The sequence below is a fragment of the Canis aureus genome, chromosome 24 (genome assembly GCF_053574225.1).
Source record: "Canis aureus isolate CA01 chromosome 24, VMU_Caureus_v.1.0, whole genome shotgun sequence".
Taxonomy (NCBI): domain Eukaryota; kingdom Metazoa; phylum Chordata; class Mammalia; order Carnivora; family Canidae; genus Canis; species Canis aureus.
Window position 1 is genome coordinate 19,349,952 of NC_135634.1, and position 19,133 is coordinate 19,369,084.

Below are 19,133 nucleotides of genomic sequence, written 5' to 3' on the forward strand. Positions count from 1 at the left end.
ACTGCATTTTCAGAGCCACTGTTTTTTTAAGCATTAACATATTTTAACTCTTCCAGCACTTAATCTCAAGATGAGCTCACAAGATTACTAGTTTCAGAGAGAGAGATTACTGAAGAAATATAGGTCCAGTGTATTAATTCAATTCTTGAATATGTTTTAGGTCTGTTACTAGTGACTGTAGCCTAGCAAATTATTTTCTTTGTAACTGAAACTTATGTTTCCAATAGAATATATACAATAGATACTAATTTGTTTGCTAACAAAGAATTTATCTTTTTTTTCAGGTCATTTTGTTGGAGAAATGCTTATAAAGACAGAGGAGAAACAAGCCAGAAAACAAACCTTATTTCATTTGTGAATTTATTACTCCATATAAACAACTATGGATATATGAGTATCCTAACATTTGACATTATGCCTCATGGAGTTTTCTTTGGTTAAAATACTATCTGGAATAGTGCAAACTTCCATTATCATTCAGTTTTTTGTTAAGATATATACTTACCCCTTGGTGTGGTCTTTGCCATGGAGAGTAGTACGGTAGTAACCCACAAATACAGAATAGCCAATAAACTCCCCTTTCAACTTCTGTGAGAAGCATTGGAGGGATTTTTTTTTTTACCACCCATGTGGCCTATAACTTTGGGTTGGTCCCAAGATAAGGAGCTAGTCATGAAATTTGGCAATGTTGTGAGAAGAATCCTGGTTTACTACAGCCATATATATTTTAGCCCAAAAAAAGGAAAGAATGGCGGATATGAGCAAGGCAGAGTTTGAGAGTAATGGAAAATTCCTTTCTTCCAAGTTAAACTGATGCCCAATATTATAGAAGTGGGTTAGATTCCAGCTGACTGGGCTTCTTGGGAGCTTTGGATGAGGGCAAAGGACTATTTCCTGATTTTAATTTGGTCCTTAGTTGTGACTCCTCATTGTAATTACAATTTTCTAGCTTACTATTTAGTTATGCTCTTCTGTACTTGGAGGGAGATACAAGGCTTAGAATCCCAGATTTGGTCTGAAAGGAGAACTATCTCAAGTCAGCACAGGACAGAGGAAAGCAGTGTGTGTTCTATTAGTGGTTCTCCTCATTTATTTAACCAACACTTGGACTAATAAAGCTTTAAAATTTTAAAACAAAACAAAAAATAAAATAAAATAAAATTTTAAAACAATTTTAGGGCTTTATGATAAAGTATTAGGATATAAAACAGTAACTGCATAAAATATTAAAATTTTCCAAATTCTTTTAAGGTACTTCATAAATCCTTTTTGATAATTCTGGTGTACATAGCCTTCTTTTCCCTGGTCTTTGCTCATCTTCCTCCTTTCTCTTTCTTTTCTTTCTTCTTTCTTTTCTTCTTCCTCTCCTCTCCTCTCCTCCCATTTACCTACCTCCTTGCTTTAGAGACACTAGACTTGCTTGATAAATGCTCTTTATCAGGTCCTTTCACTGTTAACATTTTGGATGCTAAGTCTTCTTCCAGCACTAATAAATTCTTGAGAGCTAGCAGAGTTAACACAGTTCTAAAGCACTTGAGCTTCAAATTGCAGCATCCTGAGATTTTACTGAATAAGGTGAGAATGGCTTGGGAAGACAGTGTATGAAAATGACCTGTTCTCAGAGTGAAACTGAACTCCCTTATAGGTGTTTAACATTTTGATAGTATTGGGCACTAGACGCTGCTCTTTGAAACTATTATGGGTAAAATATGTGCTTTCTAATATAGCCATACTCAGAGTGAGCTAGATCTGAAGATACAGAAGTTTAAATTATTGACTCAGTTATGTTGTCCTCAGTACCATATGGACTGGAATAATGGCTGAGAGGTGATTTTTAAAAATGTATTAGAGAAAGCATGAGTGGGTGGGAGAGGGAGAAGGAGCAGAGTCCTGCTGAGCAGGGGGGCCTGATGCAGGGCTCTATCCCAGGACCCTGAGATCCTAACCGGAGCTGACGGCAGATACTTAACTGACTGAGCCACCCAGGTGTCCCTGATAATTTAAGATAAAATGGAAGTAAAAATGTATACTATTTGCTTTTCAGTGAGTCTGGCCAAAGAATGATATATCCCATTTGTGATGATCTGCTTAATCAGATTGCCCATGGCTTAGATATAAAGCTCTGTATTGTGTATACTTTGGAAGAAGACTGCTTTGGTTTTGAAATGAAGTAGTAGGCGAATCTGTAAACCATTTGGTAAGGTGCTCCTTGAGGATTGCTTTGTCTTCCACAAAAATATGGCTCACACTTTGTACACACTTTATTTGAATGTCAAAGTAGCAGCATTGTCAGTATCTGGTGGAATGAGCTGCCTCATCAGAGAACCAGCAAGAAACCACTCAAGTGCAAGTCTCTATACAATTCAAGTCATCTTCTACTTAAGAAACCAGAACTTTAAGAGTGGACAAGTGTGCAAACTATAGAGCTAAAAGTATTAAATTGTTTGGCTCTGCTTTCAATTCCCAGTAGACACTACTGTTTTACATAATTTACTTCCCCATATGGCATAAAACTGGTAGAAGCTGAGACGGACAACTCAAGGATTGTGTTACCCCCAAGTAATCTTTCACTTTTGTCCTCCTTCCGTGACCCTGCTCTTATGTCAAAATAACTTGCCCAATTTCCCATAATTAAGTTTCATCTGGTACAAGATTTTTTTTTTTTTTAAGATTTATTCATGAGAGAGAGGCAGAGATACAGGCAGAGGGAGAAGCAGGCTCTGCACAGGGAGCCTGATGTGGGACTCGATCCCAGAATTCTGAGATCATGCCCTGGGCTTTGAAGGCAGACGCTCAACCACTGAGCCACCTAGGATTCCCCAAGATTTTTTTTTAATCCTTGCTGACTTCCTAGCTTTCATACTATGAAAAGAAGAAAGTTTATCTTCAGTTTAAGTTTAGAAGCCTAAACTTCTAAAAGAATTACTCGTCAGATTTTCTACTTGTTTTCTAGCCTGGCCTTGCCTTTTTTTTTTCCACTTTAAAATATTTTTTTTGTATTTATTCATGAGACACACAGAGAGAGGCAGAGACACAGGCAGAGGGAGAAGCAGGCTCCATGGAGGGAGCCCAATGTGGGTCTCAATCCTGGGACTGGGATCATGCCTAAGACGCTCAACTGCTGAGCCACCCTGGCGTCCCTGGCCTTGCCTCTTGGATAAACAGTATGTTACTTTTTTTTTTTACGTTACCTTTTAATATGTACTTATAAAGCTGATACTATCTTAAGCATGATTTTGAGATAATAGAAATTTTCTTTAAAAATCCATTTCTTGGGCAGCCCGGGTGGGTCAGCAGTATAGCACTGTCTTCAGCCCACGGCCTGTCCTGGAGACTGGGGACGAGTCCCATGTCAGGCTCCCTGCATGGAGCCTGCTTCTCCCTCTGCCTGTTGTCTCTGTGCCTCTCTCTGTCTCTCATGAGTAAATAAAATCTTAAAAAAAAAAAAAAAAAAGAAAATCCATTTCTTGGGACGCCTGCGTGGCTCAGCGGTTGAGTGTCTGCCTTCAGTCCAGGGCATGATCCTGGAGTCCCAGGATCGAGTACCACATTGGGCTCCCTGCATGGGGCCTGCTTCTTTATGTCTCTGCTTCTCTCTGTGTGTCTCATGAATAAATAGAATCCTTAAAAAAAAAAAAAAAAAAAAAAAAAAATCCCATTTCTTCTATATGTATTAGATGAAGATACCATTTCCCTGACCATTCCTGGCCTATCCACTGCTGCTAACTTTTTTTCTAAAAAGCTATGAACTCAGATACAGTACATGGTTCAATATAGCTGAAAAAATTCCAGTCCAGCCATTATTTAGAAACTTTTACACATTAGTATCCCCTTGAAGTCCTGACACTTGAGATACAAAGAAAACAGATCAACATTTGGGGTTTTATTAAGAACGGTGTAGGAAAAGGCAGTAAGTAAAAATGTCTCTCTGAAATGTGTATACAATGAATGTATGTGGTCTGTGTGACTTTCTGAAATTTTTTTCATTAAAATTCTAACCTCGATAGTTCAGAGTGAGTTGGACTTACTAGTTTGCCATATATTTCTTAAGAGACTATGAGAGACCTGTAGGAAATCTCTAGAAACAGGTAACTTAACACGATGCACTATGTGGCAAATAACCTTGGCTGGCCTTTTTAATTTCCAGTGTTTGTAATGAGGGCACAGGATCTGGCTTTTGAAAATTACTTGATGGATTCACAAGGATAAAAGTTCACAACCAGTATCTTCTTTTAGGCCCCAGTGTCCCTGTTTATATTTTTTGCTGTATCTTAGATTCTGATTTATAAGAACAAGGTAACTGCAAACACACAACATTGTCACCTCCCAATTCAGCATCTTTGGGAACTGCATATTACAAACAGATCAGACCTCCTCCCTCGAATCTGCCTACCAAGTTAGAAAATCATCCTTCAAGGGCAGCAAATTCACACGTTATTTAGTGCTTGAGTAACTTGAGTATCACATATACTCAACTGTTTTTAACGCAGAAATTCACCAGGGCTAATAGAAAATTTCAAGTTAGAAAAAAGATTTTTAATTTTCTTAAATAATCCTATGTACCATTCCACATTGTGGAAATACTTAAGTATGCAGTCTGCAGACAACATTGAAATTTCAGAAAACTGGCACAAATACTTACATCTCTATTTTATAATATATTAGAATCACCATGTCCCATCTTAGAGCCTGTAACAGATAACAGTCCTGAAAATGCAAGAGGTTTACAGTTGAAACATCAAATCTGGAGGTGTTCGCTGTGCCAGAGTCCCAAAACGGGTCCAGAAAGAACTCCATCCCAATTCTGTTAGTCACTGCAGCTGTACTCTATATGCACCTATTAGCAGCTTAACCTGTTGAAAGAAGAGAAACCTAAGTTTCAGAACAGATCCCTTACCAAGTTCCCCTTTCTCAGAAGAAGGAAAATGCATGACCAAGATTTGCCAGTCTTGTTTGGCAAAGTTCTCAAATTGGTCATCAATTCAGGATGTTGGATTTTAAGTGCAGACGATTTGATTTTTAGGTTATTATATAACTTACTGTTACATAGATTTTTGGTCCAGCTTCATTTTACAAAGAAATGTTTAGTGAACAGTCTAGATAAATACGTAATATGTCATACATTAAAAAATAAACCCGAGAATACAGCTCTGACTGCTCAGTCCTGGAGATGACACACAGTCTATGTCTAACACCTGTAGATTCTGGTGCACAGCTATCCCAGAGATCACGTGTTTTCCAGGACAGGCACATCAGGAACACAGCATACACGGCATTCTTGGAATTTTTTTCTGGTGGTGATAATCTGGAGTAGCAATAGGAATAGCTGCACTGAACGTGAGTAAAGGATTTTCACCTTAGCAGAAGGCGCTTCCGTCAACCTTATGAAGAGTTTATTGAGGCCTGCAGCAGGGCTGAACGAGTAAACAAAATGACTATCCTAGGAGAGAGACCACAAAGAGTGTTTTCTCAGACAAACTACATCTGAAGGGCATCGCTCTAAACAAAAACATCGCAGATTCCAATGACATAAAAGAACACAAATTTTATACTTTATATAAAGCAATTTGCTGTGGTAATTTTTCCTTTGATTTTTCAAAATGATACAGATGGCAAAAAAAAGCTTCTAAGATTTATCTGCAAAAACAGCATCCAGATAAATCTTTAGGATTAGCAGGTATCCAGCCACATACAGCATGTTTAAATCTTCATAAACATTAAGGGCTTAATTCAGCCCAAGGAAAGAATTCTTAGAGAAGGAAACGTACACAAAGATTCTTCAAGACCATTTTTTTGTTAAAATTTACATAGCTACTAATAGTTATTATACATCAAAATTACAGTAAAATGTTTCCCTAAAGCTGTAAGCACTAAAACTAAGCATAAAAACACCCATTTTCTACATATTTGAAGCACAGAATGGGTGTACTTTAAAAATTTCCTAAATTCCCTTTAAGTGAATGTAATTATAACGGTGTGAAAAGGCGAACTATTTAAAATCAGACAGTATGTTTCTTGTACCTTAAAAGTTTATATCCAGAACGCTCAAAAGACATTATGGTAAATGTAAGTTAAGGCATATATATAAAACCTTAAAAGTCCAGGCTTTTAATGACAAAATCTAAGATAATTTTACTTTATAGTTATGGGATACAGCCTCATTTCCAACTGGTTTAATTACAGTTAGTGTATTTTATTAAAACACAAAAGTCATCTGTGCTTCTGGATTAGAAGAATGTACTTTTCAATAACGAACTACAAAAATCTTACCAGAAAAACTGGAAGTTGAAATTTATCATTTAAAACTACAGCTTGTACACTACATGGTCCACAGAGCCGAGCAATAACTTCTTTACCCAAAAAGTTGGCATGGAAAATAAATAGCAGGATGCCAGAGCCTGAATAAGGGAGATGTAAAAACATATTTTAATACCAGGCCTAATAGGGCCGCCTTTCAACTCTGCAGAAGGTGCACCTGTATGTGTTGGAAGAAGTCCCCGGAGTATCCCCGAGTACCATGCCCATGCATACCGAGCAATCGGGAGTCCTCCAATTTAGTGTTACCTGGCATTCAACCGCAGACCCCTTTTATTTTTTGTTCAAGTAATCCCTACTGACAGCTCATGGAACAAATATTTAAAAATACGCTTTTCTACATTAATTTTGGTCTAAAAAAAGTATTTAAAAGTTGCTGCTAGGGCACCTGGGTAGCACAGTTGGTTTCGGCTCAGGTCATCATCTCAGGGTCTGGGAATTGAGCCCTACACATCGGGCTCCACACTCACTGGGTGGTGGTCTTGAGATTCTCTCTCTGCCCCTCCTACTTGTGCTCTCTGCAGTAAATACAATCTTTAAAAAATTGCTGCTAAATGTGTAAATGTCCATGGAGGTAAATTTCTATGACAGTTGTCTTTGGGTGTGAGTTTGAATGACTGTCCATTTTTTTCCACATAGTATTTTGCCTTTTCCAAGTTTTCGGATTAATAATAAAACTTGTTGGGGGCGGGGGAAGCATGGGACTTGAAGCTTCCAGTAACTATCCAAAATATTCTGCATGACTCATTTTTCTGAACACCATACTTTTAATATAACAAAATCTATGAACTCTTATGACCTTTCTGATAAGCCTTTTTTAAGATAAAAAAAAAAAAAAAAAACCACTGATCCAGATGAGAAAACCACTCCTTTTATGAAGAGACTTCATCAAAAATACCCCAAGGAACCATTTGCTTTATTTGTTCTGTGCCCCTGGCTCTCTTTACCTCTCCTTTCAAGCTATTTGAAGTTAGTTATACTGATTTTGCTCTCTAGCTTTAAAATGCAATACCCCCTCCTCCCACCCCCAGAGCACTGAGCTTCAAAAGAAAAGGTCTACACAGACAACATAGAGAAAGCTCCTCCTTTGTCTTTCCCCCCTCAGCCCCACCATGAAGGGGCATTTGATCTGAGAGGAGGTTGAGTATTACTATCTGCATAGAGGAGAGTGGTGGGAACTTCAGAAAGACCCAAATGGGGACTAGCAGTTCTGCATTCGGGTACTGTTTAACCAGAATGAGATCTAAGGAAGGGGTGTTTGTTAGCTCTACTCTGACAAACACTTCAAGTTCACAGAGATAAAAGGACAGGAGGGACCCTAGTTTGCTAATAGTTGTCTCACGGTACCAGTAACAACATTTTTCTCTAGCCAAATGAGGTGTTAATCACAATCAGAATCTCGAGGAACCAAGGTCAGTGCTGCTCCAACTGGAGTGTGCTCATAAATCACCTGACATCTCACCAAGGTGACAACTGAGAGTCAGGTCTGGGAGAGGCCTGAGGGTCTGCATTTCTAACGAGCTCCCAGAGCAGGCAGAGGAAAACCTTGAGGATCTTCTACCTGCGGATGATTCTTTGGTAACATTTTAGATAAACAGAGAAGACTTCTGGTGGCCACAGACACTGCATGTGCACAAAAAAACATTCAGTAACCCTCAGGCAGTCCAGGTGCAGGCGCCTGGGAGCCTGGCCCAGCTCAGCTCTGCCCCAGCGAAGGGAAGACAGAGGTGTAGAGGCCAGAGTATGAAGTGGAATGAAAGCTCCAGCCCTGAGAACACCTGCTGCAACTGAGTCTTTTGGAATCTTTTGGGGGGGAGGTGGAGATTTATGTAGTTTACTTCAAAGATTCTCTGGTCATAGGTTTTCCTTAGGGAAATTCTGAGAAATCTGCAGTTTCTTACCAGATGAAACTTGGAGATTTTTGCTCTAAGTCCTACCCCCACCCCCTCCCTCCATTTTTTTTTAGTTTTTTTGTTTCCCCCCAAAACAAGACTCACTCCCCAGCAGTGCAAATGATCCACTTGGACAGCTGAAACCACAAATGATTCTTCAATGTCAAGTTCACTAAACACTGGTGTTATAAATGACTGTCTTTAATTAAATTTTCATTAATGGACACATTTTTAAAAATGTTTTTGTTTTTTTAACATAAAAGCCAGAACCCAGCTGCATACTTCCATAAAGGCAGAAACAATATTCCCTCCACCTAAACACCCTGGATCCATGTCCTAGTCCTAGAGAAAGGCCACACCATGTCATGGTCTTGCCTGCAGAGAGCTGTTAAGAAGAGGCTAGGAAGCAGAACCAAAGTTCCCACCTCCTGCTACTCAACTTTCCTATGGGCCAAGACACTTTCTTTTAGTGAAATTCAGGAAAAACACCGATTCTGGGCTTAAAATCTTAAAGCTAGTGTAAATTTCATATAACTCAATTTTAATAAAAAGTAGTAGAGTTATTAAGATCCAACTTTCATACTTTTCTTCTTCCCCTCTGGTGAAAAAAAGGTTTCATTAAAGCATGGGGAATAGCACTCGTGGGCAGAAAGAACAGCCTCAACTTCCGTGCTTTTTATTTTTAAAAAATTTAAAAGATTGGGCAGCCAGGGTGGCTTAGCGGTTTAACACTGCCTTCAGCCCAGAGCATGATCCTGGAGACCCAGGATTGAGTCCCATGTCCTGCTCCCCACATGGAGCCTGCTTCTTCTCCCTCTGCCTATGTCTCTGCCTCTCTCTGTGTCTCTCATGAATAAATAAAATCTCAAAAAAAAAAAAAAAAATCAAAGATTGATTTATTTTGGAGGGGCTGGGGGGAGAATCTCAATTAGACCCCCCTCTGAACGTGGAGCCCAATCTCATAACCCCGAGATCATGACCTGAGCCATAATCAAGTCAGACGCTTAACCAACTAAGCCACCAGGCACCCCTATGCTTTTATTTTTTATTTTTATTTTTAGATTTTATGTATTTATTCATGAGAGAGAGAGAGAGAGAGGCAGAGGGAGAAGCAGGCTCCACGCAGGGAGCCCGACACAGGACTCGATCCCTGGTCTCTAGGATCAGGAACCTGGGCTGAAGGCGGCGCTAAACTGCTGAGCCACCTGGGATGCCCTGCTTTTTATTTTTTAAAAGACTTTATTTGTCAGAACGAGCACAAGCAGGGGGGTAGGGGCAGGGAGAGAAAGAGGGAGAAGCAGGCTCCCCGTTGAACAGGGAGCCTGACTTGGGCTCTATCCCAGGACTCTTGGATCATGATCTGAAGGGATGCTTCACTGACTGAGCCATCCAGGTGCTCTCCCCTATGCTTTTTTTAAACAGTGCTCTGTGGATCCCTTAAAGTCACCTGGGATGGTAGGTATTAGCTGGGTCTCTTTTTTTCTGCCAGAGTAGCTCTGCTATTCAGTATTTTACATAATTGTGATATATAATGGAATTCTTTTGAGGTCATGTTCACAGAATTCTTTTTAAAAATCAGTTGAGGGGCTCCTTGGTTGGTTGGGCATCTGGCTTCAGCTCAGGTCATGATCCCGAGGTTCTGCGATTGAGTCCCACAACAGGCTCCCTGCTCCAAGGGGAGCCTGCTTCTCCCTCTCCCTTTGCCTGCCGTTCCCTCTGCTTGTGCTCAATCTCTCTGTCAAATAAAGAAATAAACATCTTTAAAAAAAATCATTTGATATTTAGTGTCACTTTTCAATCAGAGAAAACATAGGCTTACCTTCTGGTATGTTCTGTGGGGGTTTATAATTGAAATCCGTAGAAAAATCTGGCCCCTCACAGAGACGATGACATGCTATTGGGAAAATTGGTTCTAACAGAGCAAGACGTGCTTCAAAGTAATCCCTTATTGTTTCTTCTGCTACTCTTGAAAGTCTAATCAAAAAGTATAGTAAGAGTTGTTAATATTAATGTAGGAAATAATCATGAGCCACAGTATTATCAGACTGTTGAATACTGGTAAGTCCTTCCCAAATCAACCTTTTTTTAAAAAAAGATTTATTTTATTTTATTTTATTTTTAAAAAAAATTTTTTTTTAATTTATTTATGATAGTCACAGAGAGAGAGAGAGAGGCAGAGACACAGGCAGAGGGAGAAGCAGGCTCCATGCACCGAGAGCCCGACGTGGGATTCGATCCCGGGTCTCCAGGATCGCGCCCTGGGCCAAAGGCAGGCGCCAAACCGCTGCGCCAACCCAGGGATCCCTTAAAAAAAGATTTAATTATTTATTTACTTATTCATGAGACACACACAGAGAGAGGCAAAAACATAGGCAGAGGGAGAAGTAGGCTTCCTGTGGGAAGCCTGATGTGGGACTAGATCCCAGGACCCCACCCCACAATCACGACCTGAGCCCAAGGCAGATGCTCAACCACTGAGCCACCCAGGCGTCCCCCAAATCAACCTTTAAAAAAAAGAAATATAATTCCTACTCACCCTGTCTCCCCACTCTATTTTTCTGTAGCACTTAGTATCTGATACACTATGTAACTGTCTTACTGTCTATATTGTCCAGGGAAATTTAGGCTCTAAGAGGGCAAGTCTTTTCCACTCGTTGCTGTCTCCATCTCCCCAGCCTTCTGAATACTTCCTGGCACACAGCACTCAGTAACTTGTCTAACGAAAGTGAAAATTCCATTAAACAGCAAATTTGGGAATTGCCACACACAAACATATGTCTTATTATAGTACTTAGATTAGAAAGTAGTTAAATAAAATGATCAGGGCTAATTCACAAAGTATTTTAAAATAATCTTGCTGGAAGGTAACCAACTTATTTGGTTTGGCCATGATATTCCAGTTTTAGGAGTGGAATTCCACTGTATAATTGACCATGTACACGACCTTTTGTTTTTTGTCTCCCGTCTGAAATTTACTTTACTTTCTCTGCTTAGAATATAAATCCTGGAATTGGGAGTGACCATCATACAGGCATGAAGATCCAAGTCACACCCTTAAGTGTGTTGGAGGAGGAAGAGAGGCAAAGAATGGCTTTTCCTGCCCAAAACTGCCTACCCCTGGATCCCTGTTATTTTGAAAAATAAACACCTTGTGTTAGCTACTGTTTGTCAAGTTTCTGTTATGTGTTGCCAAAACAACTTATTAGTTTCAGAGGCAGCATTTAGTGATTCATCAGTTGCATCCAACACCCAGTACTTATCACATCATGTGCCCTCCTAAATGCCCATCATCCAGTTACCCCATCCTCGACCCACATCCCCTCCAGCAGCCCTCAGTTGTGTCTCTTATGGTTAGCCTCCTTCTTAATTTTCATCTTATTTTTCCCTCCCTTCCCCTATGTTCATGCTTTGTTTCTCAAATTCCACGAGTGAAATCATAGATTTGTCTTTCTCTTATTTCACTTAACGTAATACCCTCTAGTTCCAACCATGTTGCAAATGGCAAGATATCATTCTTTTTGATGGCTGAGTAAGCCCAAATAATTCTTAAGTGAAAAAAGTACTAAATTACTTACATGAACTTTCAATTAAAATAAAATGGTTTAGAATTCACTTGAAAAAGAATGAACTTGAATGGATAAACTGTGGTACATCCAGACAATGGAATACTATTCAGAGTTAAAAAGACAAGCTATTGGGCAGCCCCTGGTGGCGTGGCGGTTTAGCGACGCCTGCACCCTGGGGTGTGATCCTGGAGACCCGGGATGGAGTCCCACGTCAGGCTTCCTGTAGGGGGCGTGCTTCTCCCTCTGCCTGTGTCTCTGCCTCTCTCTGTGTCTCTATGAATAAATAAACAAAATCTTAAAAAAAAAAAAAAAAAGACAAGCTATCAGGACACCTGGGTGGCTCAGAGGTTAAGCATCTGCCTTCGGATCATCCTTTAGATGATCCTGGGGTCCTGGGATCGAGTCCCACATTGGGCTCCCTGCAGTGAGCCTGCTTCTCCTTCTGCCTGTGTCTCTGCCTCTCTGTCTCTCTTGTGAATAAACAAATAAAAAAATCTTAAAAAAGACAAGCTATCAAGCCATGAAGACATGGAGGACCACTACGTTTAAACAGCATTTAGTCAAATTATGGAAGCAGCAAAGTGTGCATGGACAGAGGATGAATAGATAAACAAGAGGTGGTATGTATATTATTCAGCCATAAAGAAGAATGAAATCTTATCATTTGCAACAACATAGATAGAGCAAGAGAGTATAATGCTAAGTGAAGTAAACCAGAGAAAGACAAATACATATAGTTTCACTCATACATCGAATTTAAAAAACAAAGCAAATGAACAAAGGAAAAATAAAGAGACAAACCAAAAAGCAGACTCTCAACTATGGAGAACAAACTGATGGTTATCTGAGAAGAGGTGTCTTGGCGGAATCAGTGAAGGGGATTAAGAGTGATGAGCACTGAGTAATGTATAGAGTTGCTGAATCAGTATATTGTACACCTGAAATATAACACTATGTTAACTAACTGGAATTAGAGCAAACAAAAATCAAAAAAAAAAAAAGAGACATGGAGGAATATTTAATGCATATTACTAACTGAAAGAAGCCAATCTGAAAAGGGCAAGTACTATGATTCCAACTGTATGACCTTCTGGAAAAAGCAAAACAGTAGAGATAATAAACAGATGAGTGGCTGCCAGAGTAGGGGGGCAGGAAGGCCTGCACTGGCAGAGCACAGAGGATTTTTAGGGCAGTGCTACTCTGTATGACAGTAATGGTGGGTACATGTCCTTATAACATTTGTCAAAACCCCAAAATGCACACCCCCAAGGTGAACCCATATGTAAAACATGGACTTTGAATGGCAACTGTCAATGTAGGTTCACTGGTTTTAGTAAACGCACCACTCCAGTGATACATGTTAGTAGGGGAGGTCGTGCATGTATGGAAGCAGAGTATACACAGAAACTCTCTGTACTTTTGGCTCAACTTCACTGCGAACCCGTAACTGCTCTAAAAAATAAGTCTATTAAAAAAAACAAACTACAGATTAGTTTTAAGAAAGCATAAGCCCAATTACGAGCATAATTAAGATTTTAAGGAGATACTCCCAGATAGAACAGTGTTAACTTTTTTAAAGTTTGAGATTTAATAACTGTCAGAAAAATAATTCATATGCCACTTATTAAATTTATGATCTTTTGAGAACAGAAACCTCTTCGGACTTCCATTTAACAATCTTCTGAACAATTTACACAGGCCATTCTAATTACGACATGTCCAAACACATCTTGTGACCTAACCATGGCACATTTGCTCACACTTACGTCTCTAAATGATTCTTCAGCAAGTCGTACACCAACACATTGTTACACTGCTTTGCAAAATGCAGTGCGCTATTCTGGTGCTTTGACAAAATATTGCAGTCAGCTCCACATTCAATCACGAGTCGTACGATATCAGAATTTCCTCTTTTACAGGCCTACAATGGAAAAAAAGGAGTTAACTGTAAGATAAGTTAGACAGCAATCAGTGTTTGTCCCTTTCTCCTCCTGTGAGCCCAGCGGTTCTTTGTGAAGAGAAGGGCAAGAACATTGGAGAGGGGAAGAAAACCTGGCATCAGGTCTCACCAAGGATTACAATCTGATACGTAACCGAAAAGTGTTACACTCCTTATAGTCAGTGATCAGTACTGAAATCTGTGCTATATTCAATTTCGAAAACCCCTGAATCGTGGAGAATTGGGCAACTCTGAAAAAGATACTCTGTCCCAAGACAGAACAAACACCAGGCCTTTCTAAGCTCTAGAGTGCGCTCCACTCTTCAGACCAAGTCTCTGAGCATCACAAAATAATTTCAAAACTTCCCTAGAAGCTGCTTTAAAGGAGACTAATTAAGCATATATACAAATTTGAATTCAGCAAATTTAAGATGGAGCTGGGCACAAAGACCATTTCTAGAGTAAAAAGACCTACCACCTCCAGGTTCTTTCCTGTTACTTACTCCCTGTGGGACTTCAAGTAATTAATTAGTTTATTTATTTCACTTAAAATCAAGTGAAAATATAGTCTGTACCTATGTAGTGACAGTGGAGAGAGAAGTGGATAGACTGACCAGTATTTTAAGAAGGTAGAATTCACAGAATTTGGTAACTGAAGATGTTTGGTAATCCTGTTTCTTAATTTTGGGAATTCAGGCAGTATATACAATGGGAGTGGGGTTACATTTGAGCTGGAAAGGCTCAGAAGATGCTTCACATGTGTATCTTTTTCGGTGTAATTCTGAATTTCACTGTTTCCATTTGTCCAAAGTGGGTAACAGTACTTCTGCCTTACAACACCGAGGCTGATACCATATAACACACCGTAAAGGATGAGGGCAAGCCAGTTAGCTTTCCTGTAAGAACAAGGCTATCAGGTGTGCTACTATTCCAGACTGTATTTCTACAGAGTAGATTTTTAAGTTGTGCAACTGCTAGGTCAAAGGGCATGCATCTCAGGTATATCTGACAAATGCCTTTCCAAAGATGTATGTAACCTGGTGGTTCTCACTGGGGTGGTTTTGCCCCCAGGGGAATTCAGGCAGTGTATGGAGACATTTCGGGTTGTTAACAACCGAGGGTGGGTACTAATGGCATCTGGTGCAGAGGTTAGGGATGCTGTTGCACATCCTACAAATGATCTGGCTCACAATGTCAGGAAGGGGAAGGTTGAGAAGCCCTGTTGGAACCAATTATATGCCCGACATCAACAGGTGAGAATGTGGTTTCTCCACACCCTCACACTCTGGTAACGACCAATTTTATTTATTATTTCTGAGATGATAGGTTTTTAAAATTGTTTAAAAAATTTCTGAAAATCTCCTCCCATGTTTATTTCTTCTAATTCTAAAAACCAATGCAATACACTAAATCCTTAAAGCTGAAGAAACAAGTACCAAAAAAATCCCAACACAAACAAAAACCAGATCAAAGTAAACAAAAAACAAAAACAAATTTACATACAGTTATCGGCAGTCTTATTCAGACAGTAGTTAAATATCCTTTGAGATCTTCTCTGGGAAGAAGCAACAAATTGTCCCTCGACCCCTTCCCCTCTGGACACTGCCTTCCTCCTCCTCAGCTCAAGTCCTAAGTGCCTACAAAATCCAGCATCCACTTCCTCACTCCCTGCAACCACACCCCTCAAACCCAACAAACAAAGATGCCAACACCCTCTCCAGTGCTACCTCCCAAAAGCACTTCTCAGCCTATTTTTCTTTGGCATCTCTGCCTCAACAGATGCTACAGGTCAGCTCCTCCTTGAAACGCCCAGGATGCTGCACTCTGCTGATCTGATCTTCCTTCACCTTCTCTGGTCTTTCCTATGTGGCTGCCTTCCATCTCTAGCCTTTAACTCTCAGTGGTAATCCCACTCTCAGCCTGGGCCTGTAATTGTGCTGTCTACACAGATGAACTCGAATCTGAATCTATAGCCTACCCCTCTCTCCTGAGCTAAAGATCCATATGTGAAACATCTGAGCATTTCCAGCTCAAGTGTAACCCCACTCCCATTGTATACACTGCCTGAATCCCCTAAATTAAGAAACAGGATTACCAAATATCACCTTCAATTACCAAGTCCTGCAAATTCTACCTTCTTAAAATACTGGTCTATCATCCACTTCTCTCTCTCCACGGTCACTATATAGGAACAGATTATATTTTCACTTGATTTTAAAAACATCCCTGTGTCTGCAAACCGTTCATCTTTTTAATTAATTCAATCTCCCTACTGAACTAGGGGAATGAGAAACAACCACCTTTAGTCTGATTATGTCCTTCTCCAACTTAAACGGCTCTCATGATCAAGTTGTCCTAATTCCTCAGCCCGGATGCAGACCATGTCCATGCTCACTGCCCCATGTGCACACCTTTATGCGCCAGACTACTTCAGCATTTGCTCTTTAGAATGTACATGTTGAAAAAAAAAAAATAGAATGTACATGTTGATTTCTCAATAAGACAATGTCTTATTTCATGTTTGAGGTGCCACCTCTGCTCTAAGTATACAGCAAGAGAAGCACACAAAGGAAAATTAAAATTCAAAGGTAGGGCTCCTGAACAAAATAAGCATTTCTATAAACCAAAAATGAAACAGCAATAGAAGCAGTGAGCAAGGTTCACATCCCGAGTGTGGAAGAAGGTTGAAGGGACAGGTGATCCTGGCCTTGAGAATAACAGAGATTCAAGACCACGCTCAGGACCAGGCCCAGGGCTAACTAGAGCCTGTATCTGTGCACTCTTCCAGACTCAGGAAAGACTGCTGAAAATAGGTAGTACTAACACCTACTTCGGCCAACTTCCTTACACAAAACTGCATCTAGGAAGGGGGCAATAAGGCAGAGCCTCCATGTGGGGAACTAAAGCATGGCTCGGTGTCAGGACCTGCCATGTCCTAACAGCAGCTTAGTCCAAGAACCAGAATAGAAACATGCCAGACCGGGCTGAGCCAAAGTAGAGGCTAATACAAAAGTGCCAAACAGGGAAAAGTAATTAAAGGGAGAGTCCTGGGGGGTGGGGTGGGGTGGGGGAAGCTTTAACAACTTTCCACTCAAAACGCTCCGCAAACCGTAACTCCAAACACACAGGAAGAATTGAGGCTAAGGATGAATCCACCCATGTAAAGTAATAACGAAAGCACATCGTGTTCTTTTCCACTCCCTAACTGTGCATAGCCTAGTCCAGTTCCTGGTCACATAGTTCATATATCCACACAGCATGCAGCTCAGATACATCACATCCCCTGTCTCACCCTCCCCACCCCCTTCTAAATGAAATCTCTATACTCAACATGGGGCCTGAATTTACGACCCCCAAGAACAAGAGTCATATGTTCTACCAACTGAGCCAGCATCTATCCCACCTTGTCCCACCTTGAATCCACACTGCTGAGCCTGGTATCACTTTTAGGTAACCCCATGGCTCTCTCAGCTTATTCCTATCACACTGTTGCTCATACCACCTTCTAATTTTGCTGACTTGTTTTTTCTACACATCTGTGTCCTGTTCCCCATCATATTCCCAGACCCTGCAGAGTGCCTGGCAATCAGAGGCATCAACAGGAACATCTGTCAAGACCAAAGTGAAGTATTTACCTTCATTAGAGCAGTCTCACCATTGCTCTGCTGGACATTTACAAAAGCTCCGGCTTCCAAAAGAATAGCCACTGTAGTTAAAAAGTTCTATTAAAAAAAAAAAAAAAAAAAAAGGAAACTTAATTCCCAAAATTCTTTAGAAGATAGTTTTTGATGACTTGAAATTTTTAGCCACCAGGGAAAATACTTGGATTTGCATGCAGGCAGGTGAGCATGTATGAATGCACAGCCATACACAATTCGATAGCAACTTCGATTGAAGTTTAACTACTGGTTTCAACATAAGAAGCTCTGTATATCAATCCTTTAAAAAAATAATGTGGGAACATTTTAATTAAATTCTTAATCAAAAGGAACACTTAATTTCAATTGGAAAAGATTTTTAAAAGATCTAAGACTGAAACCAGCATTAGTACATTAATCAGAGGCCCTTCCCCCTTTTTAAAGTAATCTCTATGCCCAGCTTGGGGCATGAATTCACAACTCTGAGATCAACAGTCTCAAGCTCTACAGACTAATAAGCCAATCAGTACCCTCAGGTTTTCAATATAAATCACTTCCCACTAGTTAAATCACATTTTGAAAATTCAATTATAAAGTACTACTGTTGATTAAAAAAAAATTTATTCGTAAGTCCTAAGTGACTATATGAGGGTTATATTTCACCACAGAAATAGACTCTGTTCTGGTCCACAAGCTGAAATTCCCAAAGACTAAGTAACTGATGCCTTCTGAGTTCCCAACCTTCTCAGCCGCATGAATGAGGGCGGTGGTCCCGTTCTTCTGTCTGCCATTCACCTTAGCCCCTTTCCTGATGAGGAGCCTCAGCAGGTCATCTTGCCCTCCTGCTGCAGCGAGCATCACCAGGGTCATCCCGCTCGAATCCTTCATTGGTTTTGTTGAGGAAAAAACATGTCAATGTCTATCAGAAAAAATTTTAAATTAAGTCTTTTCATCTATGATGTTTCAATGTGGAATCACTTAAATGCACTGATTTAAGCAGCTACTTAAGGTTTTCATGAAAATATCCTTCTAAAAAACAATCAGAAACTAATACTATATAATTTCTTTCATAAATACCATAAAATTTTACAACTTCCATGTGTTTCAGCACTCTGCATGACATACGATGAATAGTATTCATCTTGATGCTATAAAAATGGCAAAGATATTTATTTATCACACATTTCAGGCCCAAGAGTCTCCTTGTGTTGTAAGTTAAACATGTGAAACTAACACATCTGTGATACTCAGTTGGCCCAAAGTGCTAAGGCTAGAAATGACCACTAGACATGACCTAATTCCACTCTATTAATGACAGGCTAACTGAATGGTGTCATCACAATGGGTGGCCTATACAAATGTAACTATTGGGAAGTGACAGTCTGCTAAAAGATAAAGAAGAAAATTCAGAAGCAGGAAACAGGACACTAATATGATTGGTTTCTAAGAGGCTGTGACAAGACAGAGAAATTAAAGTACTTTAAAAAGATAAAATTACATAAAGTTGACAAAAAAATAAAAAGGTAATCAATAGCTAACATATTTCCAATCATTAACTGAAACAAATCCTTAGGAATACCAAACCATTTATTAAATACCATCTGCTAAAACCAAGTTCTTTTTTTTTAAGATTTTATTTATTTATTCATGAGAGAAACACAGAGAGAGGCAGAGACACAGGTAGAGGGAGAAGCAGGCTCCCTGTGGGGAGCCAATGTGGGACTCGATCCCAGGACCCTGGGATCATGACCTGAGCCCAAGGCAGAAGCTCAGCTGCTGAGCC

General features: G+C 39.9%; 2 protein-coding genes across 14 annotated transcripts in view; one reads left to right on the plus strand and one right to left on the minus strand.

The window, feature by feature from the left end:
* The window catches only part of PSPC1 (paraspeckle component 1), a 111,419-nt gene extending 100,051 nt beyond the window's left edge, over positions 1-11,368 (plus strand). For 11 of the 13 annotated variants that reach the window (XR_013362980.1, XR_013362977.1, XR_013362981.1 and 8 more), the window contains one exon: positions 285-5,441. The gene's annotated coding sequence lies outside the window, so the exon portion shown is untranslated. Of the gene's footprint in view, positions 1-284; positions 5,442-11,201 lie in introns of those variants that run through there. The other 2 variants (XR_013362978.1, XR_013362979.1) reach the window with 2 other exon arrangements.
* MPHOSPH8 (M-phase phosphoprotein 8) overlaps positions 2,654-19,133 on the minus strand; it is a 52,234-nt gene continuing 35,754 nt past the window's right edge. Inside the window, exons 8-14 of the mRNA XM_077868457.1 lie at positions 18,092-18,232; positions 17,348-17,434; positions 13,540-13,694; positions 10,027-10,181; positions 6,271-6,398; positions 5,357-5,440; positions 2,654-4,853 (exon numbers count right to left, since the gene is read on the minus strand). Coding sequence (XP_077724583.1) covers positions 4,812-4,853; positions 5,357-5,440; positions 6,271-6,398; positions 10,027-10,181; positions 13,540-13,694; positions 17,348-17,434; positions 18,092-18,232 — 792 coding nt within the window. The 3' untranslated portion in view covers positions 2,654-4,811. The remainder of the gene's footprint in view (positions 4,854-5,356; positions 5,441-6,270; positions 6,399-10,026; positions 10,182-13,539; positions 13,695-17,347; positions 17,435-18,091; positions 18,233-19,133) is intronic.